The 20510-nt window shown below is 59.5% G+C and overlaps 2 protein-coding genes across 2 annotated transcripts in view; one reads left to right on the top strand and one right to left on the bottom strand.

Moving 5' to 3' along the window:
* Positions 1-10530, top strand: part of SPTBN5 (spectrin beta, non-erythrocytic 5) — a 48459-nt gene extending 37929 nt beyond the window's left edge. Inside the window, exons 47-68 of the mRNA XM_081507718.1 lie at positions 417-507; positions 646-792; positions 1411-1548; positions 1621-1803; positions 1837-1910; positions 2075-2261; positions 2483-2695; positions 3167-3363; positions 3463-3667; positions 3904-4098; positions 4999-5154; positions 5365-5582; positions 5722-5911; positions 6127-6303; positions 6450-6554; positions 6885-7043; positions 7203-7274; positions 7462-7553; positions 7687-7769; positions 8866-8959; positions 9092-9243; positions 9951-10530. Of these exons, the coding sequence (XP_081363844.1) occupies positions 417-507; positions 646-792; positions 1411-1548; positions 1621-1803; positions 1837-1910; positions 2075-2261; positions 2483-2695; positions 3167-3363; positions 3463-3667; positions 3904-4098; positions 4999-5154; positions 5365-5582; positions 5722-5911; positions 6127-6303; positions 6450-6554; positions 6885-7043; positions 7203-7274; positions 7462-7553; positions 7687-7769; positions 8866-8959; positions 9092-9243; positions 9951-10069 (3247 nt within the window). The 3' untranslated portion in view covers positions 10070-10530. The remainder of the gene's footprint in view (positions 1-416; positions 508-645; positions 793-1410; positions 1549-1620; positions 1804-1836; positions 1911-2074; positions 2262-2482; positions 2696-3166; positions 3364-3462; positions 3668-3903; positions 4099-4998; positions 5155-5364; positions 5583-5721; positions 5912-6126; positions 6304-6449; positions 6555-6884; positions 7044-7202; positions 7275-7461; positions 7554-7686; positions 7770-8865; positions 8960-9091; positions 9244-9950) is intronic.
* Positions 8544-19906, bottom strand: PLA2G4B (phospholipase A2 group IVB). Its single transcript, XM_081507771.1, has 20 exons — positions 19898-19906; positions 18651-18723; positions 18239-18375; positions 17993-18124; positions 17631-17671; positions 17397-17439; positions 17080-17134; positions 16624-16754; positions 16331-16414; positions 16039-16076; positions 15106-15241; positions 14267-14403; positions 13827-14049; positions 13574-13691; positions 13136-13273; positions 12859-12963; positions 12542-12721; positions 12040-12206; positions 11290-11476; positions 8544-11183 (listed from the first exon to the last, which is right to left on the bottom strand). Exons 1-20 carry the CDS (start codon positions 19904-19906, stop codon positions 10963-10965), a joined length of 2355 nt encoding a protein of 784 aa, XP_081363897.1. The 3' UTR covers positions 8544-10962.
* Between the last annotated feature and the right edge of the window lie 604 nt (positions 19907-20510).

Raw genomic sequence — 20510 nt, 5'->3', positions numbered from 1 at the left:
GACAAATTGAGAAAATAGCATTGACACATATATACATTACTATGTGTAAAGTAGATAGCTAATGGGAAGCTTCTGTATAGCACAGGGAGCTCAGCTCAGTGCTCTGTGATGACCTAGCAGGGTGGGGTTGGGGAGTGGGAAGGAGGCTCAAGAGGGAGGGGATATATGCATACACATATATACATATATAGATACATATACATATAACATACACATACAGCAGAAACTAGCACAACACTGTAAAGCAATTATCCTCCAATTTTAAAAAAATCAATTTTTAAAAAATGGGGAAAGGGCTGTCCTGAACTGGAAGGGCACACTTGTGCACGTGTGTGTGCATGCGTGCACATACACACGTGTAGCAGCTCCGGGTCCCAGCAAGCAGACCTGAGACCCCTGAGACCCTTGTTCTGCAGGAAAGAGGCACTCCTGGAGCGAGCCAGGACCCGTTGCCACCAGCTGGAGGAGCTCAGGCAACTGCAGTCTTTCCTGCAGGACTCCTGTGAGGTGGGCCATGGTGGGGAGCAGGTGTGATGGGGGAGAAGGGGCTGCCCCAGGGGAAAGCCACCCTTCTTCAGGGCAGCCCAGGGGTTAGAGAGAAGGAGAGCCCTAGGCAGCAGAGCCTCGTCCTCCCCATGTGCCTAGATGGCCGTTTGGCTGAGGGAGAAGAACCTGGTGGCCCTGGAAGAGGGCTGGTGGGACCCAGTGAAGCTGCAGGCCCAGTTGCGGCAACAAGAGTATCTCCAGGCGGAGCTGGACACCCATGCACACCACCAACAGAGGCTGCAGATGGTGAGGCCCTGGGTGCCAGGGACCGGCTACAGGCCAGAGAAGGAGCTGACCCCACAGAGCCCTGGCAGCTGGCCCTGAGTCATAGCTGGGGTGGCCAACCTTCGAGTGCATTGTATAGATGCCATGTGAGGCACCAAAGGGTAGTAAGACACAGTGGCTTCCCTGGGGGGACCCCCCTCTCCAAAAATACTGCTTTTTCAAGAATTTTAAGTATACTGTTTTGGCGTGATAGTTTTTAAAACTCTTGGAAAGATGTCAGAGGATGGAGAGTCAGGGCACAGCCAGCAGTCCTGTGGGTGTAGGAGTCAAAGCATAGCACCTTTTAAATTTACCCTCGTCCACCTACAAAGGGCATGCCCTGATCCCAGACTGCCTCCCTCTGATATAAAGTGCCCTGCCAAGTATCTGAAATGTTTGATCCCATTTAAACAAAATACCCATGATTATCACCATTATATGGATAAGGAAAATGAGCCCAGAGAGGTTAAGGAATTGGCCCGAGATCACACAGCTAGCATGCAGACTCTGAAGCAGTGGGACTGGTGGGCGAAGGCAACCCTAGTGCCCTGAGACCAGCAGTCCTGAGTCCATGAGGCGTGTGCTATGTTGTGGCTGTAGGAGGGGCAGAGGCTACTACAGAATGGCCACTCGGCCTCAGAGACCATCCAGGAGCAGCTACAGGAGCTGAGAAAGCTCTGGGAGGAGCTGCAGGCCCAGTGCCAGAGGAGAGCAGCCAAGCTACAGGAGGCCCGTGAGGTGAGGCTGTGTGGCGGAGCGGGCTGGGTACAGCTCTCAGCCTTTCCTCCTCACACTCTCATTCTGCCCCAGGCCCTGCGTCTTCGACAGAGCGTGGAGGAACTGGAGAGCTGGCTGGAGCCTGTGGAGCTCAAGCTGAGAGTCCCCATCGGGGGCCCGGACCAGCCTGGACTGGACGAGCTCCTGGGGGCTCAGGGGGAGCTGGAGGCAGCAGTGGACAGGCAGGTTGGGTGGGCACAGGCCCTCCTGGGCCAGGCACAGGCCCTCCTGGGCCAGGCCCAGGCCCAGGCCCAGGCCTATGTCCAGGAAGACCACTTCCTGTCCCGAGACGTGGAAGAGCAGGCCCAGCGGCTGCTTCAGAGGTAACCCCCACCCCTCCTCCCTGTTCCCCAGCTCAGCTCCTCAGGGCCGGCCTAGCCCATGGCGAGGGACTCAGGGCGGGTGAGCGGTGTGCGGGTCACAGTCTGGCCCCCGATCCTGACAACCAGGGTCCCGCCTGCCGCGGGCCCGCCCTCCACCGCTGCAGGTTCGAGAGCCTGTGGGCGCCCCTGCGGGAGCGCAGGACAGCCCTGGAGGCCCGGAGCCTCCTGCTGCAGTTCTTCAGGGATGCCGATGAGGAGATGGCCTGGGTGCAGGAGAAGCTGCTCCTGGTGGCCACCCAGGACTGTGGCCAGAGCCCGAGCGCCCTGCGGCGCCTGCAGGAGAAGCACCAGGTGTGGGCCTAGCGGAACAGGAGGGCTGTCCACAGTCGCCTCTGGTTCTGGGAGCTTCTGCCTCCGGGAGGTTCTGGGGGTCCTAGGATTCTTTGTTGGTCAGGAGGCAGGGTTCTGTCTGGGGGAATCTGTGGGGTCCCACTGGGCTTCAGACATGACTCCCAGGTTCCCCAAGAAGCACCCAGGAGCATGTCCCATGCCATCTTCCTCTGACTCCACAGAGCCTGGAGAGTGAGATGAACAGCCACGAGGCTCTAACCCGGGCAGTGGTGGGCACAGGGTGCAAGCTGGTGCAGGCTGGGCACTTTGCTGCCCGCGATGTGGCTGCCCGTGTGCAGCAGCTGGAGGACGCCATGGGCCGCCTGCGGGCAGAGGCTGCACAGAGGCGTCGGCGGCTACAGCAGGCTCAGGAGGCCCAGTACTTCCTGACGGAGGTAAGGGGTACTGCAGGGCACGAGAGGGTGGGCATGAGGACACCCAGAGTGTTGGCAGGCCTGGAAGGTCACCCCCAGGTGGGGCTCCAGGCTCTCTATGCATTTTCTGTTGCCTCCACTAAGTGGTCTCCTGACCCTGAGGTCTTCCTTCAGCATGTTTCCCAGAAAATGAGCCCACCGGCTTTGGTTTGGTTTGGTTTTGCTATTTTGTCTAAACCAGTGATTCTTAATCAAGGCTCTACATCTGTATCACCTGGAACTTTTAAGCAGTGCTGACATTCAGCTCCATTCCAGACCAAATCAGACTCTTACGGGGTGAAAGAGAGGCAGAGCAAGTTGTTCAAGCTCTCTGGTGATTCTGATCAGCCAGGTTGGGAACCACTCACTGCTCTAATTCTTGAATCCATGAACTCAAAGATGTGAGTCCTGGAGGGCATCGCCTAGGGAAAACTGTGCTGTTTGTCACCCCAGCTCCTGGAGGCAGAATCCTGGCTGGAAGAACGGGGCTGTGGCCTGGACATCAAGGATATGGGTCAGAGTGCCGAGGCCACACAGGCCTTCCTGCAGCAGCTGGAGGCCACCAGGAGGGACTTGGAGGGATTCACCTCGCGCATTGAGAGGCTGCAGCAGACAGCAGCCCTCCTTGAGAGCGAACAGAACCCAGAAAGGTGCGCTGGAGCCAGGCCCAGGAGGGAGGAGCAGGAAGGGGGCCCCCTTGGGAAGTGTGAGGCCTAAGAGCTCCAGGGGGGTTGTTCTTCCTGCTGCAGCCCCAAGGTGCTTGCCCAGATGCATGCGGTAAGGGATGCCCACTCAGGGCTGCTGCAGAGAGCAGAGGGCAGGGGGCAAGGCCTGAGGGAGCAGCTGCAGCTCCACCAGCTGGAGCGGGAAGCCCTGCTCCTGGACGCCTGGCTGGCCAGCAAGGTGGCCACTGCTGAGTCCCAGGACTACGGGCAGGACCTAGAGGCTGTCAAGGTGAGTCATTCCTGAGCGAACCTGGAAGAAAGGAGATTGAGTGGCTCGCAAGGGCAAAGTGGGGTTGGGGGGCACATGGGAAGTGAGGGGTCTCTGGGCTCTGGGAGGACCCCCTGCAGTTCTAAGGGCAGGGCTGAGGGATATCAGAAGTGGCAGATACTGCCAAGCCCTTCGTCAGCTTTGAGGGCTGCTGGACACCACCTCCAGAATGACCTCTCTGGTCTTATACCCTGCAGCTGCTGGAAGAGAAGTTCGATACTTTCAGAAAGGATGTCCAGAGCCTGGGGCAGGCTAGGGTGCAGGCCCTGAGGGAGCGGGCAGGCTCCCTGGAAAGGGCAGCACCCAGGTGCTCTCCCCAGATTCAAGCACAGAGGAGTCGCATTGAGGCCTCTTGGGAGAGGCTGGATCAGGCAGTGAAAGCCCGCACACAGGTAGGTGCCCCTGGGCCCGGTCAGGGCAGTCAAGGGGCGGGAACATCTGTGCCTTCTTCCTGGGCCAGGGCCAGGCAGCCACGCCAGGTGTGTGTGTGCATGTCTATCTGTGTGTGGAGGGAGGTGGCTGCCTCTCTGTGTGTGCGTGCGCATGTGTGCATGCCTCTAACTCCTAGTGCCAAGCAGATCAAGTCTCAGTCTTCCACCTCCAGCCCTCTCTGAGTTTCTCCACTAATTTGGTTCTTCCCGGTATAGTTCATACCTCTAAGGAAAAACAGGAGGCCTGTCTGGCCAACTCTTGACCCCCTCTAAGCTCCCTCCAAGCACAGACTTCAGGTTTATTAAGACATAGACTAACTGGGCAAGATTTCGCCACCACTTCCCTCTCCTCATCTAAACATTCTGAGCAGATTTGGGTGCCAAGGAAATCTCAGTGCTCCTCCACGAACTTCGCTCTTGGCCACAGCTGGTGGTTTCTAGGGACGCAGCCTGGGTCCCCGAGGCCCTGACAGAGCCTGCATCCTAGCGATGCTGTCACTCAGGGTCCTGGCTGGGCAGACTCCTAAGGCAACCCTCTTCATCTCAGCCAGATCCCCCAAACCACCCTCCTCCCCATCATGGACTCACTCCCACCTGATTCCTAGTCCCCCGTCCCCCCACCTGGCTCATGATCTGGGCACTGAAGACCCTGTCCCCACAGAACATCCCCAGGGCCCTACCCCATCATCAGTAACGTCATGCACTCTTTGATCAGGGGCCATATTGGGACATTTTCTGTACCCAGTGGTCATGAATGCCATCACCAAGCCCCATAGACCTCCTTGTTTAAAAGTGGCCCAGGAGGCCACATCTCCAGGGAGAGAGGACCCTGGCAAGAGCAGGCCCTCCCTCTTCTCCCAGAACCTAGCTGCCACCCGTGAGGTCCGAGGCTTAGAGCAGGTGGCAGCTGAGCTACAGGGCTGGATGCAAGAGAAGGCCGCCCTGGTGGCTAGAGATGCCTTCAACCTCAGCCTGTCATCAATGCAGACTCTGCAGCAACAGCACAGATGTCTGGAGGTGAGGGTCCACCCCCGGGGCCTGCCCACCTGACCTCCTTCCCTGCGTAGGGGGACCCCAGGGTTGGGAAGGGAAGAGAGGGCCTGCTTGCCCAGGTCGGAGAGCTCTCCATCAGCTGAGCCTGACTCCTCAGAGAGGATGGGTGCTTCCTGAAGAGGAGTGAGTATCAGGTTGTAGGGGGATGAGGCTGATTCTGTGTTCTGGCGGCAGAGGGAACTGGCAGCGATGGAGAAGGAGGTGGCACGGGTGCAGACAGAGGCCTGCCGGCTGGGCCAGCTCCACCCTGCAGCTCAGGAGGGCCTGGCCAAGCAGCTGGCTGGGCTGCACGAGGCCTGGGCCACCCTGAATGCAAAGGTCCATCAGCGAGATCGGCAGCTGGAGGAGGCTGCCCAGGGCCACGCCTTCCTCAGACGCTGTCGCGAACTGCTGTAGGTGGCATCCGGTCGTTGGCTCAACTCTGCCCTGCAGGGTGGGGGTCACCCTATCCCCTGGTACAGCTCATGCCCTGCCCCCAACCCCAGTCTGCACCCCTGGCCCTGACAGCAGCTTCCCCTCTTCACCCTGCAGAGCATGGGCCATGGAGAAGCAGGCCCTGGTGTCCTCGGAAGAGCTGGCTGGGGGTATAGCTCGGGCTGAGGGGCTCCTGGCACTGCATGAGGAGCTGGGGAGAGAAATCAAGGAGTACTGCCTTCAAGCCCAGAATGTACAGCAGGAAGGGCAGCGGCTGGTGGACAGTGGCCACTGCATGTCCCTGGAGGTGTGAGCACAGCGATGGGTCTGGGGCTGAGCTGGGGGCACAGCCCCAGGCCTCAGAATCCCAGAGTAGGAGGAGAAGACCAGGCAGGGGGCAGAGAGAGGGGAACAGAGACCGGGAGGGTCTGGGCCTCACGGTCTTCCCTTGACACTTCTGCTGGGCACTCCAGCCTGGCCCCACCCTGTGGGCATCTCACCCACAACACCCTCTCCCACCAGGTGACTGGGTGTCTGCAGGACCTGGACAGGCAGCTGCAGGCACTCAGAGAGGCCTGGGCCCTGTGCCGGGAACGCTGTGAAGAGAGCTGGCATCTACAGAAGCTGCGTCAGGAGCTGGACCAGGCCGAGGCCTGGCTGGCCTGCTGGGAGGGCCTCCTGCTGGACCCCAACTGCGGGGTGAGCCAAGGCCCTGCCCCTTAGTTGGCCACACCGTCTGGCAGCTATAGCCTGCTGTTCCTCTCCCTGGCCCCCAGGGCCGGTTTGGGGGAACAGCTCTCTGCACTCCCAAGGGCATGGCCTCACCGTGGCTTGCTTCTCCCCAGAACTCTGTGTCAGATGTGGAGTTGCTGCTCTGTAGACACAAGGACTTAGAGAAGCTGCTGGCCACCCAGGAAGAGAAGTTTGCCCGACTGCAGCAGGAGGCAGAGGTGAGAAGAGGCTGGGGTGAGGGTACACCGGAAGACAGGAGTGTCCTGTCTCAGCCTGAGGGTTGGGATCCCCCCAGGCACTGAGCCAGCATTTGACCCTTGGGGAAAGCCCTGTTCTTTCCCTTGCCAGCTGCAGGGTCCTGTCACCCCACATCTGGGTGGGCTGGGGCACAGTGTGGACTGGGGCAAGAGAGAAGTCTTCTGAGCTTGAAGAGATGAACAGTGAGGAGACAGGCACGCTCTCTGGGTGGGAGGGATGTGGGGAGGAGAGGCTGGCGCGTGGAGCCCCCAGAGCCTGGTCTGACTCATCTGGCTGCTCCCCTCCACAAGGTGGAACAGAAGCAGCAGGTGAAGGGGCTGAAACCCTCAGGAAGCTGGTGGCCCAGAGCACAGCTGACTGAGACGGGGGACCCGCAGCCATCTGTCCCCATTGGGTCTTGCATATGCTTCACCACCGTCTCCCCGGAGTGCACAGCGGGGACCCTGGGGGTAAGGAGTCCACAGCCTGAACCAGCACTGCAACACCAGGGGGTCTGTCTCCAGGGATGAGGAGGTCGGAGACGGTTAGGTGCCTCACCCACTTTTCAGAGGGGGTCCTGTCGTCTGTGCTGGTCTTGATGTTTCCCAGGCCCCTTCTTGCATTTTCAGGATGCAACGGGTGCCCCCAACATGGAGGGAATTTTGGAACTTAAGCAGCAGCTCCTGCCTGGGAGGAGGCAGGTGAGTACCTGGAGATTGCTTCCGCAGCAGCTGCCCTGTGAGAGCCACGCAAGGGCTCAGAGGGCCCTGGGGGGGGCCGCTGAGCCTGCTCCAGGAGGAACGTGGGTGCGTGGGTGGGCAGAGGACAAAGAAGGGCCCCCAGGGAAAAGCAGAGATGCTAACACCCCCACACACAATTTCTCCTCAGAACATGGCTTCTACAGTCTCCCTCGACCTCGCAGGAGTGCAGCGTGAGAAGCCGGGAGATCACCATGATGGAAAACACACTTTCTTCTTAAGGTGAGGGCCCTGTCGGGGAAGAGACTCCAGGGCCGGGACAGGCATGGCCTCCGGGAGCAGCTGAGGGGGCTGGAGGCAGGGGTCCCCACACACGCGGGAGGCAGAGTCTGACGCATTACTGTCTGGGCGGCAGGCTGGCTGCAGGAGAGACCCTGTCTGCAGCGCCATCTGCAGGGCATACTGGGAGCTGGCAGGGCGCCCTGAGCAGCTGGGCAGGTAGGTCCAGGGGAAGCGGGGGAGGGGAGCGGGGGGCACCGGTTTCCTGGGCTTCCAGCTGCTGGCGTTTAGTGCATCCTTAGATGTTCAACATCTACTACCTCTATGCCCGAGAGGTAAGTGGGAGTGCCTTTTTTCTTAATTTGAGGCCCAGAGAGGGTAAGCAACTTGCCAGAGATGATATAATTAGTAGAAGCGGGGCCAGCTTTGATCCCCTGATGGCCTCCTGGTTCTGTTCCACCCACTGTGGAGTCTGACTCCTGGAGCCCTTCCCTCAAGGATCCTCACGGGCTTCCTCATGCTCTTCTCTGACAGAGGTCTTTTCTGACCCAGTCTTCCAACAGCTCTGAATGCACCTCCCTTGGGGTGTCAAGTAGACAGTGGCCAGGCCCAGTTCTACTTTTGGAAGGGCTCATAGAGAGCACCTTTTGGACCAGAAATCTGTTGTCATGGTGGTCCGACAGGCTCCACATGAAGGGGTTGCTTAGGGGCCTCAGCTCGGACTCCTTCTGGGTTCCTGGCTCTGTTCCACTGGGATCTCCCTGAGGCCATCCTTCCAGAATCCCAAAGGCACCCGAGTTTCTCCAGGATAAGCCACTCTGAACCCATTGGCATTCAGTCTTCCAGGAGGCTGGATGCACTGGGGAGCCTGCCCCTGAGCGCTGGGCCTGGGCGGTACCTCCACATGAGCAAGGTTTGATGTATGCCAAGCCTCCAAAAGTAGGCGTCTCTTAGGCTGTCTAGGCTGTTCTAACTAATTAACCACAGACTGGGTAGGTTGTGAACAATAAACATTTATTTCTCACAGCTCTGGAGGCTGAGGAGTCCAAGATCACGGTGCTGGCAGGTGAGAGAGGTTGCAGGAGGCACCTTCTCACTGGCTTCTTACAGTGGAAGGGGCAAAAATACTCTCTGGGTCTCTAAGCATTCTACCCTCAAGACCACAGCTCCTCCTCCAGGCCCCTCCTCTCAGCACTGTCACATTGAGTTCGGACTTCAGACCACGGCAAGAAGGAAGGAGCAGGTGTGGAGCCTGCTGCCACAGATGTCCTAGTACCCAGGCCAGGCTGACCACTGTTCCCCCTTTGCTCCACAGCCCCCAGTCTGAGCCCAGAGCTCCAAGCCAGACCCTCGGGCTTCCTGGCCGAGTGCAATGCTGAGAGGGTACCCGGCATGCCAGCTCCACTGAGGTAGGGCTCCTGGATCTGTAAGTGGGGGTCCTGAGGTCCTGGGACTTAAACTATGCTGCTTGGGTGTGGGGCCACCCCAGCCCACTCTCAGTAGTGACAAGAGTCTGCATCTGAGGCTCCTTATCCCCATAGATTCCACAGCAGTCCCCCGCCCACCTGGCTGCAGGAGACGCAAGTGTGTACCTACAGCCACCCACAGCCCGTGGGGCTCCCACAGACGGCTGGCCCCGCAGAGCAAACTACAGAAGGCTCCCACCGACTGTCCTGCTCAGGCCAGCTCCATGGTGAGTGAACCTGGCTTCCCTCTGCATGTGCCAGGAAGCCTGCCTGACGCCCACACACCCTCCCTCCCTCTCCAAGATGCAGCGGCCAGACCCCCTCCTGTACCCTTTCCCCGCCTCCATCCTCCCTGGTTTTCCCCAGTCCAAGGACCAGCTCCCTGTTCCAAGTAGGGAGGGGAGGAGCCTTACTGTCCTAGAGAGGCTGGGAGTCAGGATGTCACCCAGACACACACCCACAGACCAGACATACACACACAGACACAGTGCACAGACCCCACACACAGCCTTGTGCCTGAGGGATCACTCACATCATGACAGGGGTGGCAGCCACAATTGTGGTATCTGGGATAATTACCCACTCCAGCAGGGCCTACTGGTTCCCATGTAGGATTCAGATGATGTGCTGCTGAGTCAACAGGCCTGGTCCAGGACACAGTGGCTTCTACAGTGATCAGGGCAGCCAATTCTCCTGGTCTGTGCCTCCAGTCACACGCCCAGGGCAGACAGATGCAGTGAGCCGGATCATGGGAACCAGTCATCCCCCATTCACCCCGCATATCCTGGTCCCTCCTGCCTCCCAGTATCCAAATCCCACATCAACATGAGGAAGAGGTGAGGTATTCCAAAGGAGGCCTGGGGTACCAGTGCTTGGAGAAGATTCCGGGGCTGCTAGGCCCTAAATTCACTCCACCTCTCTGTTCTCCTAACAGGCCTGGGCCTTGAAGCAAACGCAGAAGTGGCACCAAACCTCAGGGCTACAAGCGAGGACACCTGCGAGGGAACCAGGAGACCCAGCTATCCGGCCCCTCAGGACCAGCTTCTGGAATAGCTGGTTCCTCATCCAGAGATGGGCCCCACCAAGGTCAGCGCCGGCTGAAGTCACACCCTTAGCACTGTCTCTATGTACTCATCTGGTCCCACGTCTGGCCGCCTCTACTGTGGGACAGGAAGCAGCCCTTCAACTGAGTCCCCGGGTGAGCAGGACAGGGGTGCTGGCTGGCATTACCTGGGAGTCCTCTGGGCAGGGCCAGGGCTGCAGCAGCAAGACCCATCCCCCCATACCCTGGCCAAGATGGCCTCCTCTCTGCTTGAAGAGAGTGAGCTTGGGTGGAGCAGACACGGCCATGAGCTCCAAGCCTGCTCTGCAAGGGAAGCCCAAGCTGACCTGCCTGCTCTGCAAGGCACCTCGGGAGAGGTTTTGTTTTCTACACCCGTCCTTACCATGCCTAACCAAGAGGTGGAATGACCTGTCCCTTTTTGGCAGCAGTAACAGTAATCCGTGACATCTCACATTTGTATGCGTCTCTGTGATACATAAAGTGCTCTATTTCACCCTGTACAGCTACTGAAGGTAGCAAGGAGGCAAAAGGACACACAGGTCGCGGGGCTCTGTGTGCTTACACAAATATGGCCCACACTGCCCAGAACCTCAACCTTCTCTGGCCACATCCTGGAGACCAGGCCATAGCCCCTATTTAAAACCCTCCACCTACCCCAGCGTGTCCATAGCGGGGCTGCTGGTGGATTCAGTGTCTGGATAGTGCTAGGCAATGCACCCTGGTGAGCCCCTCGGAGGGCTGGAGACCACAACTGGGCCGTCCAAACCGCTAGTTTCTGGAAGCTGGTGATCACCCCAACTCAACCAGAGCAGCAAGGCGGATGAGAAGTGAGCCTTAAAGAGAGTCATGGACTGTGGGGCCGGATACGGCCCCTTCCCACCTGTCACTCAGGCCGGCACTGCATGCGCTGCCTCCGCCTCCGCACGGCCTCACGCAGGGCCTCCAGCAGCTGCTCCTGGTTGTTGCAGATGTTGTACTGTGTCAGGCAGAGCAGCTTGTCCACGTCCTCCAGGCTGTAGGTCACCTTTGAGTAGTGGTAGGGGGAGTCGGATGCAGACAGGTTCACCTCCCCAGCCGCCTGCTCCTCAGCTGTCCGCCGGACCCCTGTGGGGAGAGTGCAGCATGGCCATGGGGATGCCCGCTGGGGGGTGGAGGGCGGGTTTGGGGGTCACCTGGGGGGAGACACAGAGGGGGGAGTTTGGTGGCTCACCAGGGGCAGAGTGGTCCCTGAAGGAGGCGTTGACCAGAGGGAAGTGCAGCACGGCAGGGATGTCAGGGTGGGCGGGGTCCGAGAAGAGGTGGCACTCTTGGGGCTGGCGCTGCTCCTCGGGGCTGGGCGAGATGGGCGGGAACGGGATGCCCTGCTCCTGGCAGAACCGACCCAGAAGCTGCAGCTGCTGCAGGGTGGGCAGAAGTGGGCTCAGCGGGAGGGCCCCATGGGCTCCCAGTGTCCTCCACACTGGACTGACTACAAGTGGAGGTCTGCTAAGACACCAAGTCAGACACTAGTGGACCCAACAGGCCAGAGATCAAAGCTCTAAACCGGGCAGCCCTTCTGCAGCAGCTCCTTTGGGCTCAATGAAGCTGGGCTGCTAACAACCCCCAGGTTCTGCCACTGGGAGGCAAAAATCCTTCCTGGGACCCACACAGAAACTCTAAACAAAGACTCTCAAAGATCCAGGACCCAACAGGGGTGCAGACGCAACAAAGGAGACCCAAATAGGAAATATGTTTTAAAACCTCGCCAGCTTCCCCATCACTCCAACTTCCTGAGCAGAGTAAGTTCCCCGGGGGGAGAGTTCATAGAATCCACAGCCTTTCATTCACGTGGTGTTGTGGTCATAAAGGGAAGCTGGCCCAGAAACAGGACTCCAAAGCAGATCTCTCCGGAGTCAGGATGTCAGACCACCTGAGGTCAGGCCTAGGGTTGCCCCACCTCCCAATCCTGCCCACAGCCCACCTGGAAGGCTCCATGGAGATTGTAATCTAGCGACAGGATGAGGTCCACGTCCCGTGTGGGCGGCAGGAGGGGTGGGCAGCTGGTATTGACAAGGTAGCCAACATCCAGCAAGCAAAGGTAGGGCTCTGCAGGTGTCAGCTCGTTGGGGAGGCCGTCCAGTTTGGTGGCTGGAAAGGTTGGGGGATCGGGTGGACAGCAGCTGTCACTGGTGCTAAGGGCACCGGCCCGTCTAGCCTAATGTTGCTGCTAGGAGGAGGCTCTTCCCTCTGGCTCCTGCTCTGCTGCCAAAGCAGAGCCTCAACTCCCGAGGTCCCACAGATGGGTCCTGACACCAGCATAAGGAGAGGAAGAGTGGCTCTCGCTCCAAGTAACCCAGAGAACTGAGCTCAGAGGGCGTCGGGCCAAGGGACTGGAGAGAGCGGATGTCTGATCAGGAACCCAAGGCTCAGACGGCCATGGGAAGATTTGGGAGAGCAGGGACAAGGGGGAGAAGAGCAGGTACCTTTCCAGGCAGAAAAGTGAGGATGCTGGAAATAGTCCTTGTGGAAGGAGAGGCCACGTAGGAAATTGTGGGTGGCCTGGGCAAGTGGACGCCGCGTCAGAAGGTCAGTGAAAACCTCCGCTATCCTGCCGGCCACCGTGGGAGGCTCTTCTATCTTCAGAAGGGGGACCTGCTCTTTGTCTGCAGTCAAGAAGAGGGTACAAGAGGACCCTCAGACCTTTATTCCAGCCTCTGCGGACTCACAAAGGTCTGAGAGCCACCTCCACACTCCCCACAAGCTGCCTCTCCCGTCCTGGTGAAAGAACCCAGGCACCTACCCAGGCTGGCCCGAGCTTGTGCCCAGCGGTCCCAGAACTGGCTGGGCTCGGATGACCAGTACAGGCTGTCCTGGAGGTTGGCTGCATACAGGTTGCTCCAGATACCTGAGCGGGAGACCCAGGAGGAAGAGAGTCCCCCCACCTCACCACAACCTGACCCTTCCCACCACCCATCTAGGGCCAGGACATGACTGAGCCAAGACAGTCGACCCCACCATCTTGCCCAGGCCCATTCTCCCCAAGTCCCCAGCTTCTCCCACCTCCCAGACCCCCTTACCTTCCAGGAAACAGATGCGGGACTCAGGAAGCTGTTTTGTCAGGCGCCCCATGAAGAACTCAGAGCCAAAGAGCTCGGGGGGGATGAAGGCACCGTACTTGGGAAAGCCAACCTCATAGGGGGAGAACTCACACCACTCTGTGAAGGGCCACACACCCTCACGGTGGGGCCCGGAACCTGAGGTCCCTCAGGCCCAACACACCCACCACGGGCCCCGCGTCAGGCAGCCTTGTGATCAGGAGACTCAGCTCTGTTGCTGGCACCCTGAGTGAGGACCCACTGCCCCCCCGCCTCCGTCCGAAAGCCTGAGTGACTCTGGTGGGATGACAGGCTCTTGGCCCAGCAGAGGGGGTGTAACGCCCTCCTTCACACACAGGCTGGGCTGCCTCTCACTCCGCCAACTGTGAGAGCACAGGTCTCGGCTCCCGCACTACTCACCCCCAAATTCAAAGGTGGTCAGGTTCTGTTCCTTGGTGTTGAGAGCACAGTAGATGGGCAGGGGGTTCTGGCCTCGACTCAGGGCCTCCCGCTGGTCTGAGAGCTTGTGGTCATGAGGCTGGGGGAAGGGAATGAGAACTTAATGCCATGGTCTCCTGGGGCCTCTCCTGCCCCCTACTGCCCAGAGCTGCTCCCCATCTCCAGACTGTGCCCTGGCTTTGGCCAACCCACCCTGCCCTGCCCCTCCCCACACCTCGTCATGTAGCAGCGCCTCGTTGATGAGGGCCCACAGGTTGGTGAAGCAGCTCGGGTGGCCCAGGCGGGCACGCTCAGCCAGCTCCTGCTGGTACCGCAGTAGCTGCCTGGGGGCTAGGACGCCCAGCTTGCTCTTGGTCACCTGGGTCTTCAGTGACTCAATGGGCCCTGCCAGGTCCTTCTGAGACCACTCTGGATCCTCATAGAGGTTGGCCAAAGCCCTAGGAAAAGCCAAAGCTGGAGGGATTGTCACCCGAACCCCACTGCACGCCTGGGGCTCTATTTTATGGCAGCAGCTGGAAAAACACCTTCCGCAGTCCCCTGGAGCACCTTTCCAATTGGGTCAGAGAGGCCTATGGAGTTTGATAGAACCTTACCGCTGCCCCCCTCCTGCCACAGCCCAGCTAGCCACCTGTAGGCTCTTGCATTCAAGCTCACCAGGTGGAGCCTGAGGCCCCCGTGATGTAGGAGACACAATCCAAGAGGCCAAGCGCCTTTAGGCCAGCCAGCTGCCCATACAGTGAGGTCATGGCCCGGATACCACCACCGGTGGCCATAATAGCAACCACTGGGATCTAGAAGAGAAGACAATGGGGCTCGAAGAGGCCCTAGCGAGAGGGAAGATCAAGCTACAGGAAGAGGCAGTAGCAATCCAAGGGACCACTCAGCTCACCCACAGCTCAGCCTGGTCAATATCTAATTGGAGTTCCTGGGACCAGTTCTAGTCAGACCTGCTGAAGAGGCTCTAGTCGGAAGTAGGCTTGCAAGGGTCAGGCCTGTCTGGTTTTAAGAACTCAGAATAAATGGACAGGTTCCAGGCCTCATCTCCACACCTAACCCCTAAGGAGTCTGGTGATTACTTTCTTGAAGCCCCAGGGTCACCTCAAAAGTCTCCCACATAGCCACTCCACTCCCTCTTTCAGGAAGAGGTCATTTCCCTAGGGGCGGCCCCAGTCTGACCTGAACCTCCAGGGACTGCCCCGGGCCAACAGGGGGCCTCAGGATGTACCTCTCACTGGTCAGTCACCCGGAGCCCAGCCTCAACACCTGGACCAGGCCAAGGACCAAGAACGAGAAGGCGGGTTAGCCCAGTGGGGAAGCTCACAGGCTCCTGTGACTCAGGCCATGCTCTGCATTTGATGCAATCAAGCTCCTAACAACATCAAATGTAGGAGGCAGAGCAGGCTTGGCACCAGTGCTGGTCTGGTTCTGGTGCCAGCATCCAGCGCTGGGCTCTGGGCCCAAAGACACCCCCTAGTCCCACACAGTCCCCAGACCTCATCTTCCTGCAGGTCTCTGTCCAGCTGCAGGGCCTGCTGCAGAGCCTTGGCCACCACTTGCTTCCTCCTGCTCAGGAAGGCCTGCTCCTCAGCGCAGGGCCCACAGCCCAGCCGCACAGCCAGTTCCCTGGGTCTGGTGGGAAGAAAGGGACCATGAAGCAGCTCCTGGGCTCATCAGAGAATGAAGCTGGGCCTGCCCTGAAAAGCTCACCACCATCCTTCTCACCTCTCTTCTCCCCAACCCTCGCCCCACCTCTGGTGTCCGGACTGAAGGGTAATGTGTGGATGTGAGGGGAGAAGGCGACCCCAGACCCTGGTGGGGACATCCTTGGGGAAGCAGCACTGCAGAGTCACAGGCCGGGAAAGCTGTGGGACCCAACACCATCAATCTGCTTCCACCTCTCAGCCCCTCTCCCTCACCCACCCAGAAATGGCTCCAGAGGGGGGCAGAAATGATGTTCCCTCCTCTTCCTGGTGGGAGCTGGCCTCTCAGGCCTGCGGATGGCCAGTGCGGGCAACTCCGCCCATCTCCTGCAGCTCAGCTGAGGCCCACCCACAACAGCTGCCCCCCAAGGAGTGGGACTGCCCTTCTCTGGGCTTCCTTGCCCACTCTGCAGCTCTAACCACTCTCTTGCCTTCCATCTGCTTCCCCAGCCAAGCATTTATCAAGTGCCTCCCAGGCGCCAGGCACCAGGCTAGGTACACACCCCTCTGGCTGAATCAGGAATGAGCGTAAAAAGTCAGCAAGAGCCTTCATCTGCCAAACCTCCCACACCTCACGTGCCACAGTGGGAGCAAACCCCCGACCCTCTGAGAGAACTATCAGTGGCCCGTCCCGCTAGGGGCTGCCCTGTGTCCCCTCACTCCTAAAGGCTGAGTGCCCGGCAGCTGTCCCCCGTGACTTTTCCCAGTGCCCAGGTGGCCTCTCACCCTTCTTCATTTTTCAGCTCCACTTTCATCAGGGGCTCCTGAAAACCATGAACACTCCAGTTATGAAGATGGGCCACCCCACTCCCCTAATCCCAGCCCCATTCACATCCTATGATGGCCCAATGCTCCCTTGGGCCCCAGCCATCGCAGGGGCCAGGCCTGAGGACCCTTCTCCCCTAGCCTGGCCCTTGTCCAGGCTGGGGGCCAAGGACAGGAGCTTCTACAGCAAGACAGGTCTTTAAGGCCTGGGCCCACAAAGTGCATCTGGCTTTCCTCCTCCAGTGACCAGTACCTGGGATGTAGGGAAGACGAGTCGCACCACTTGGCCAGAGGGCAGGGCCCTCAGGGGCACCTTCAGCTGCTCTTGGGGGGCATCCTGCAGGGACGATGAAAAGGACCTAAAACTCTCCACCCTTCCGTCCCACCAAGGCCTCACAGATTGCCCTAGGAGTGACCAAGAAGCAGCAGGAAGGGGACAGGAGGCCGAGGTCACCCCACACCTCCCAGGGTGCCTGACTGCCAGGGGTGCCAGGGAGAAGCTGGGGGTGAACACAGAGATGGCACCCAGGCTGAAGCGGGCACTACCTGCAGGTGAATACTCAGCTCCTGCTCCCAGCAGGCCGGCCAGTGGAAGTGGAAGGAGCCGCCGCCCACGGAGGCCTCCTGTGGACCCTCACAGGATCCCGGAACCACAAGCTGAACTCTGCCCTCCGACTCTGGAAGCAGGAACCAGAGCAGAGAGGCTAGGAATGTGATCTCAGCCCACAGAGGCCCCTGTCTCACTTAAGGGGTCTGGAGTAGGGGTGGGGGCACATCCCTCCCCCTACTGAGATGACCTGGCCCAGAGCTAGGCTGGGAGATGGGCCCCCACCGCAGCCCTCTGAGGACTGAGGGGAAAAACCCCAGTGGAGATGCATCCCCTGCCCCCTGCTCCTGACCGAGAGTTGGGGGCGACGAGTACAAGGTCCCCTCAGAAAGGGGATGACAAAGGCTGAGAACCGGGGGGCTATCCCGGTGGGTCCCAGCAGGTCAGGGACTCACCCTGCAGGTCCCCTGCCTTCTCCAGTCGAACATGCAAGCAGGAGAGCTCCCGGGCCTGGGTGTGAAGAGAGTCCCTCAGACTCGAGCACCTCCCCTGCAGAGACCCCACCCCCTCCCAGGACTCTGGTTCTTGCTCCTTGGTGCCTTTTCACCTTGGACCTGAGTCACCAAACATTTGCTTGGGGTGGGATCCCTTGAACTGAAATCCCAGGGCCCCGCAACAGCTGCACCTAACCCCCATGGTGGGCCCGAGCTTCAGGCCCAGGAGGAGGGCAAGCAAATGGTATGGTGGGGTTGGGGGGGTGTTCTAGACTCACCACTAAGATGCCATTGCTGAAGAGGCACTCAGCACCATCAGTCCTGGAAAGAGCCCCCAGTGACCCTCAGCAAGAATCCACATTCCCAGGTTCTCACCTCTGAAGGAGACCTGGACTTTCCTCCTCCACCCCAGACACCTCCCAGGGAAGGGGTGTCAGCTCTGCGTGCGCTGGGCTCTGTCCTTCCCAGAAGGAATCACTCCCACCTGGGAACTGCCCCACAGCCCGACTCACAGATTCTGCAGCCGAAATTCAACTTCCAGGCATTCCTCACCCTGGAGGGAGAAAGAAGCAAGTTGGAAAGTGAGGAGAGAGAGAGAGAATGTGTGTGTGTGTAAATCCCCTAGACACCTGGGCTGCTACGGTCCCAGTAGTGAGGAGAGTTACTGTCCACCCTCCCTGGACTGCTCCAAGAACTCTGCCCTTGGCTTAAGGGCCAAGACAGAAGGCAGGGACAAGACTGCCAAGTAGCTCCTGGCTGACAGCCTCTGGGACTCCTGGATCATTCACTGGAGAAGAGAGCCGTGTACCTGGTGACCCTCCGAAGCAGCCCCTCCCTGGGCCAAGGCCCTCCACAGCCTCGCACACAGCCTTGCCTGAGGGCTCAGTGAGAAGCTCTCATGCTGGGACTCCCCAGCCCGCAAGGTCCCCACATCAAACAGCACTGACAACACGGGGTCATCCGTGGTCAGAAGATCCTGGTCAACGACTCTAAGATGCACGATGTTCTGAAAGGGAAATAGAGTGAGGGGGCTGCAGGAAGAGGGGGTGGGGCAGGGAACAGGGGCTGGGAGGCGACAGTGGGGGGACAGTGAGGGGGGCCAGGACTGACGTCCATCCACCTTGATCTGGCTATGGATTCGGAAATGAAAGCTCTGATTCCAGACGGGGTTTCTGCAGTTCTTGACTGTGCGCGTCTGCAGCTGGTGGCTGGAGGCCGTGGGCAGCCACAGGGTCACGTAGCAGTCAGAGGAGGTCACTGTGGGGAGGAAGCAAGGGTGACGGCCAAGAGTGCCTCCCAGCCCAGCCGCCCAGAGCCCGCATCCTTCCATCACTGCCAGCCCCAGAAGACCTAAGGACCCAGAGAACGGGGCTGGTCAGGAGGCAGGGGCCTGACCTCCACATTCCACCCACTGCCTCCTCTCCGCACCCTCTCAAGGAGCCCACACACACCCAGCCTACTTGTGTCTCTCCCCACCGCCTTGGCTGGCTTTGAAGTTGCAAAACCACTGCCTCCCCAGGCCCAGCACTCACAGAGGTCCTTGGAGGGCAGGCCACGGGCCTGCAGGACACGAATGGTGAGTAAGCAGGTCCCAGGCACCTTTGCCTACAGAGGATGGGGAGAGAAACAGGCTTACGGCCAGCTGGTGGGCCCAAAAGGGAGGCTGGGGTGACACCTTGAGGCCTAATCTTGAACCAAAAGGACCAGCCCTGCCCAGCCCCGGGCCCATCCTCCCCCTACCAGAGTCCTGAGCCAAAAGGAGGCTATGGTATCTCCCGATGACACCTGCCAACACTTACACAACACTCCGCACCGGCTCCGGTCCAAAGGCTTGATGCGGCCTAACTTGATTTAATCACACAGCCACTCTGTGCGTGGGGACTACTTGTGGGGACCAAACCCACAAGGAAATAGAAGTGCTTGCCTGAGATCGGGCCAGGACTAGACCAGGCTAGCTCGACTTGTGCTCTCAACCCCCACACTTCCCAGTACAACACCCTTACTCTTTCCACCCCACAGCCCCAGCTCCCCTTTACTAAGCAGTCTCAAGTCTCATCTTGGGTAGCAGGGGCCCAGGGTGGCAGAGGAGGTGTGGATATAAGGCTATGGAGGGAAGGAAAGAGCTATGGTGGGTCTCTGCCTGGCTTTGGTCTCCCTAATGGAGCTGTTCCCATACTCCCTATCCCTGGCCAGAAGTTCTGGAAACAGGCTCTCCACTGGTCTAAGGACAGCAGTGATCAGCTCACCCACTGGCTGACTGGTCCTCCAAGTCCTACCAGGTCAGGCTAAAGATGGTCCCCAGGTGGCTCCATCTAGACTCACAACCTTGGATCTGGGGATTGGACACCCTGTGCTAATCCATTCTTCCTCTGGCCTTCAGCCCTGCCTCAGAAGGGCCCTGATGGAGTCTAGGGGCAGAGCTGGAGAAGCTCATCCATCACGGTCAACCCTGGGGCCCCCACACCCCCAAGCAACTGAGTCAGAAGCAATGCCAGAGCAGCCGCTGCCTCTGAGGCCCCAGGACGACAGCTGGGAGCCTGAGTTCTCAGGGCCTGAATCCACCATGCCAGGGAGCTCTGCCTGGAGCCCACCTTTAGGGCAGGAAGAACACTGAATGAGGCCTTCATCTTCCTCTGGCCTTCATTTCAAGACCCTGCCTCTTCCCTGGCTTCTGCTCCCCACCACAGTCCAAGGCTGGCAAACACCTGGAGAAGCCCACCACTCCCTAAAGAAACAGCGCTAACCAGGCTGCAGGAACCAGTGCCTTACTGGGCCTTACCAGAGCCATGAGGCAGCGTCCTCAGGAGGAAGGCGTGACGGCAGCGTGTGCAGGACTGAGGACTGTCAGCTTTATCACCCAGAGCCAGCGATGTCCCAGCAGGCCCCAAGCTCCTCCCCTGTTCCTCCCAGCCACCTCTGCTCCACCCAAGCCCCACACCCACTCCTGGACAAGCCACCTATTCAGGAAATGAGACACCTTAAACCTACACGGAGCCACTGACGCCCTCATGATGGGGGCTCAACACACCTGAACACCCAGTCTCTCCAGCCAGCGCCATCTGGGCCTCGCCTCAGCCCTACTCTCCCTGCCTGGACCGTGACGAGGGCCCCCAGGAGAGCTGGCTGTCAGAGGCTGAGCAGGAGGCTGCAGTGGGGTGGGGGTGCAGGAGGTACTGCTAAGGTCTGGAAAGTGGGCAGCGAGCCCCAGGGCAGCGGCAGACCTAAGAGCCATGTCCCCCATCACAGGCCTTTTCCCACTTTCCTGGTGCCGGTGTGACAGAACCACCTGGTCTTGACAGGAATGTTGGCCAATCCAAGAGGAGCACCCTGGGCCCCAGCATAACCAGGCAGGGCTGTGGCTTGTTCTATGGAACAAGCCCTTCAAAGCTGCA

This window comes from Giraffa tippelskirchi, chromosome 7 (genome assembly GCF_054371585.1).
Source record: "Giraffa tippelskirchi isolate mGirTip1 chromosome 7, T2T-mGirTip1v1.2.pri, whole genome shotgun sequence".
Lineage (NCBI taxonomy): Eukaryota > Metazoa > Chordata > Mammalia > Artiodactyla > Giraffidae > Giraffa > Giraffa tippelskirchi.
Note: the sequence above shows the minus strand (reverse complement) of the source record. Positions and strands in the feature narration are given on the sequence as shown.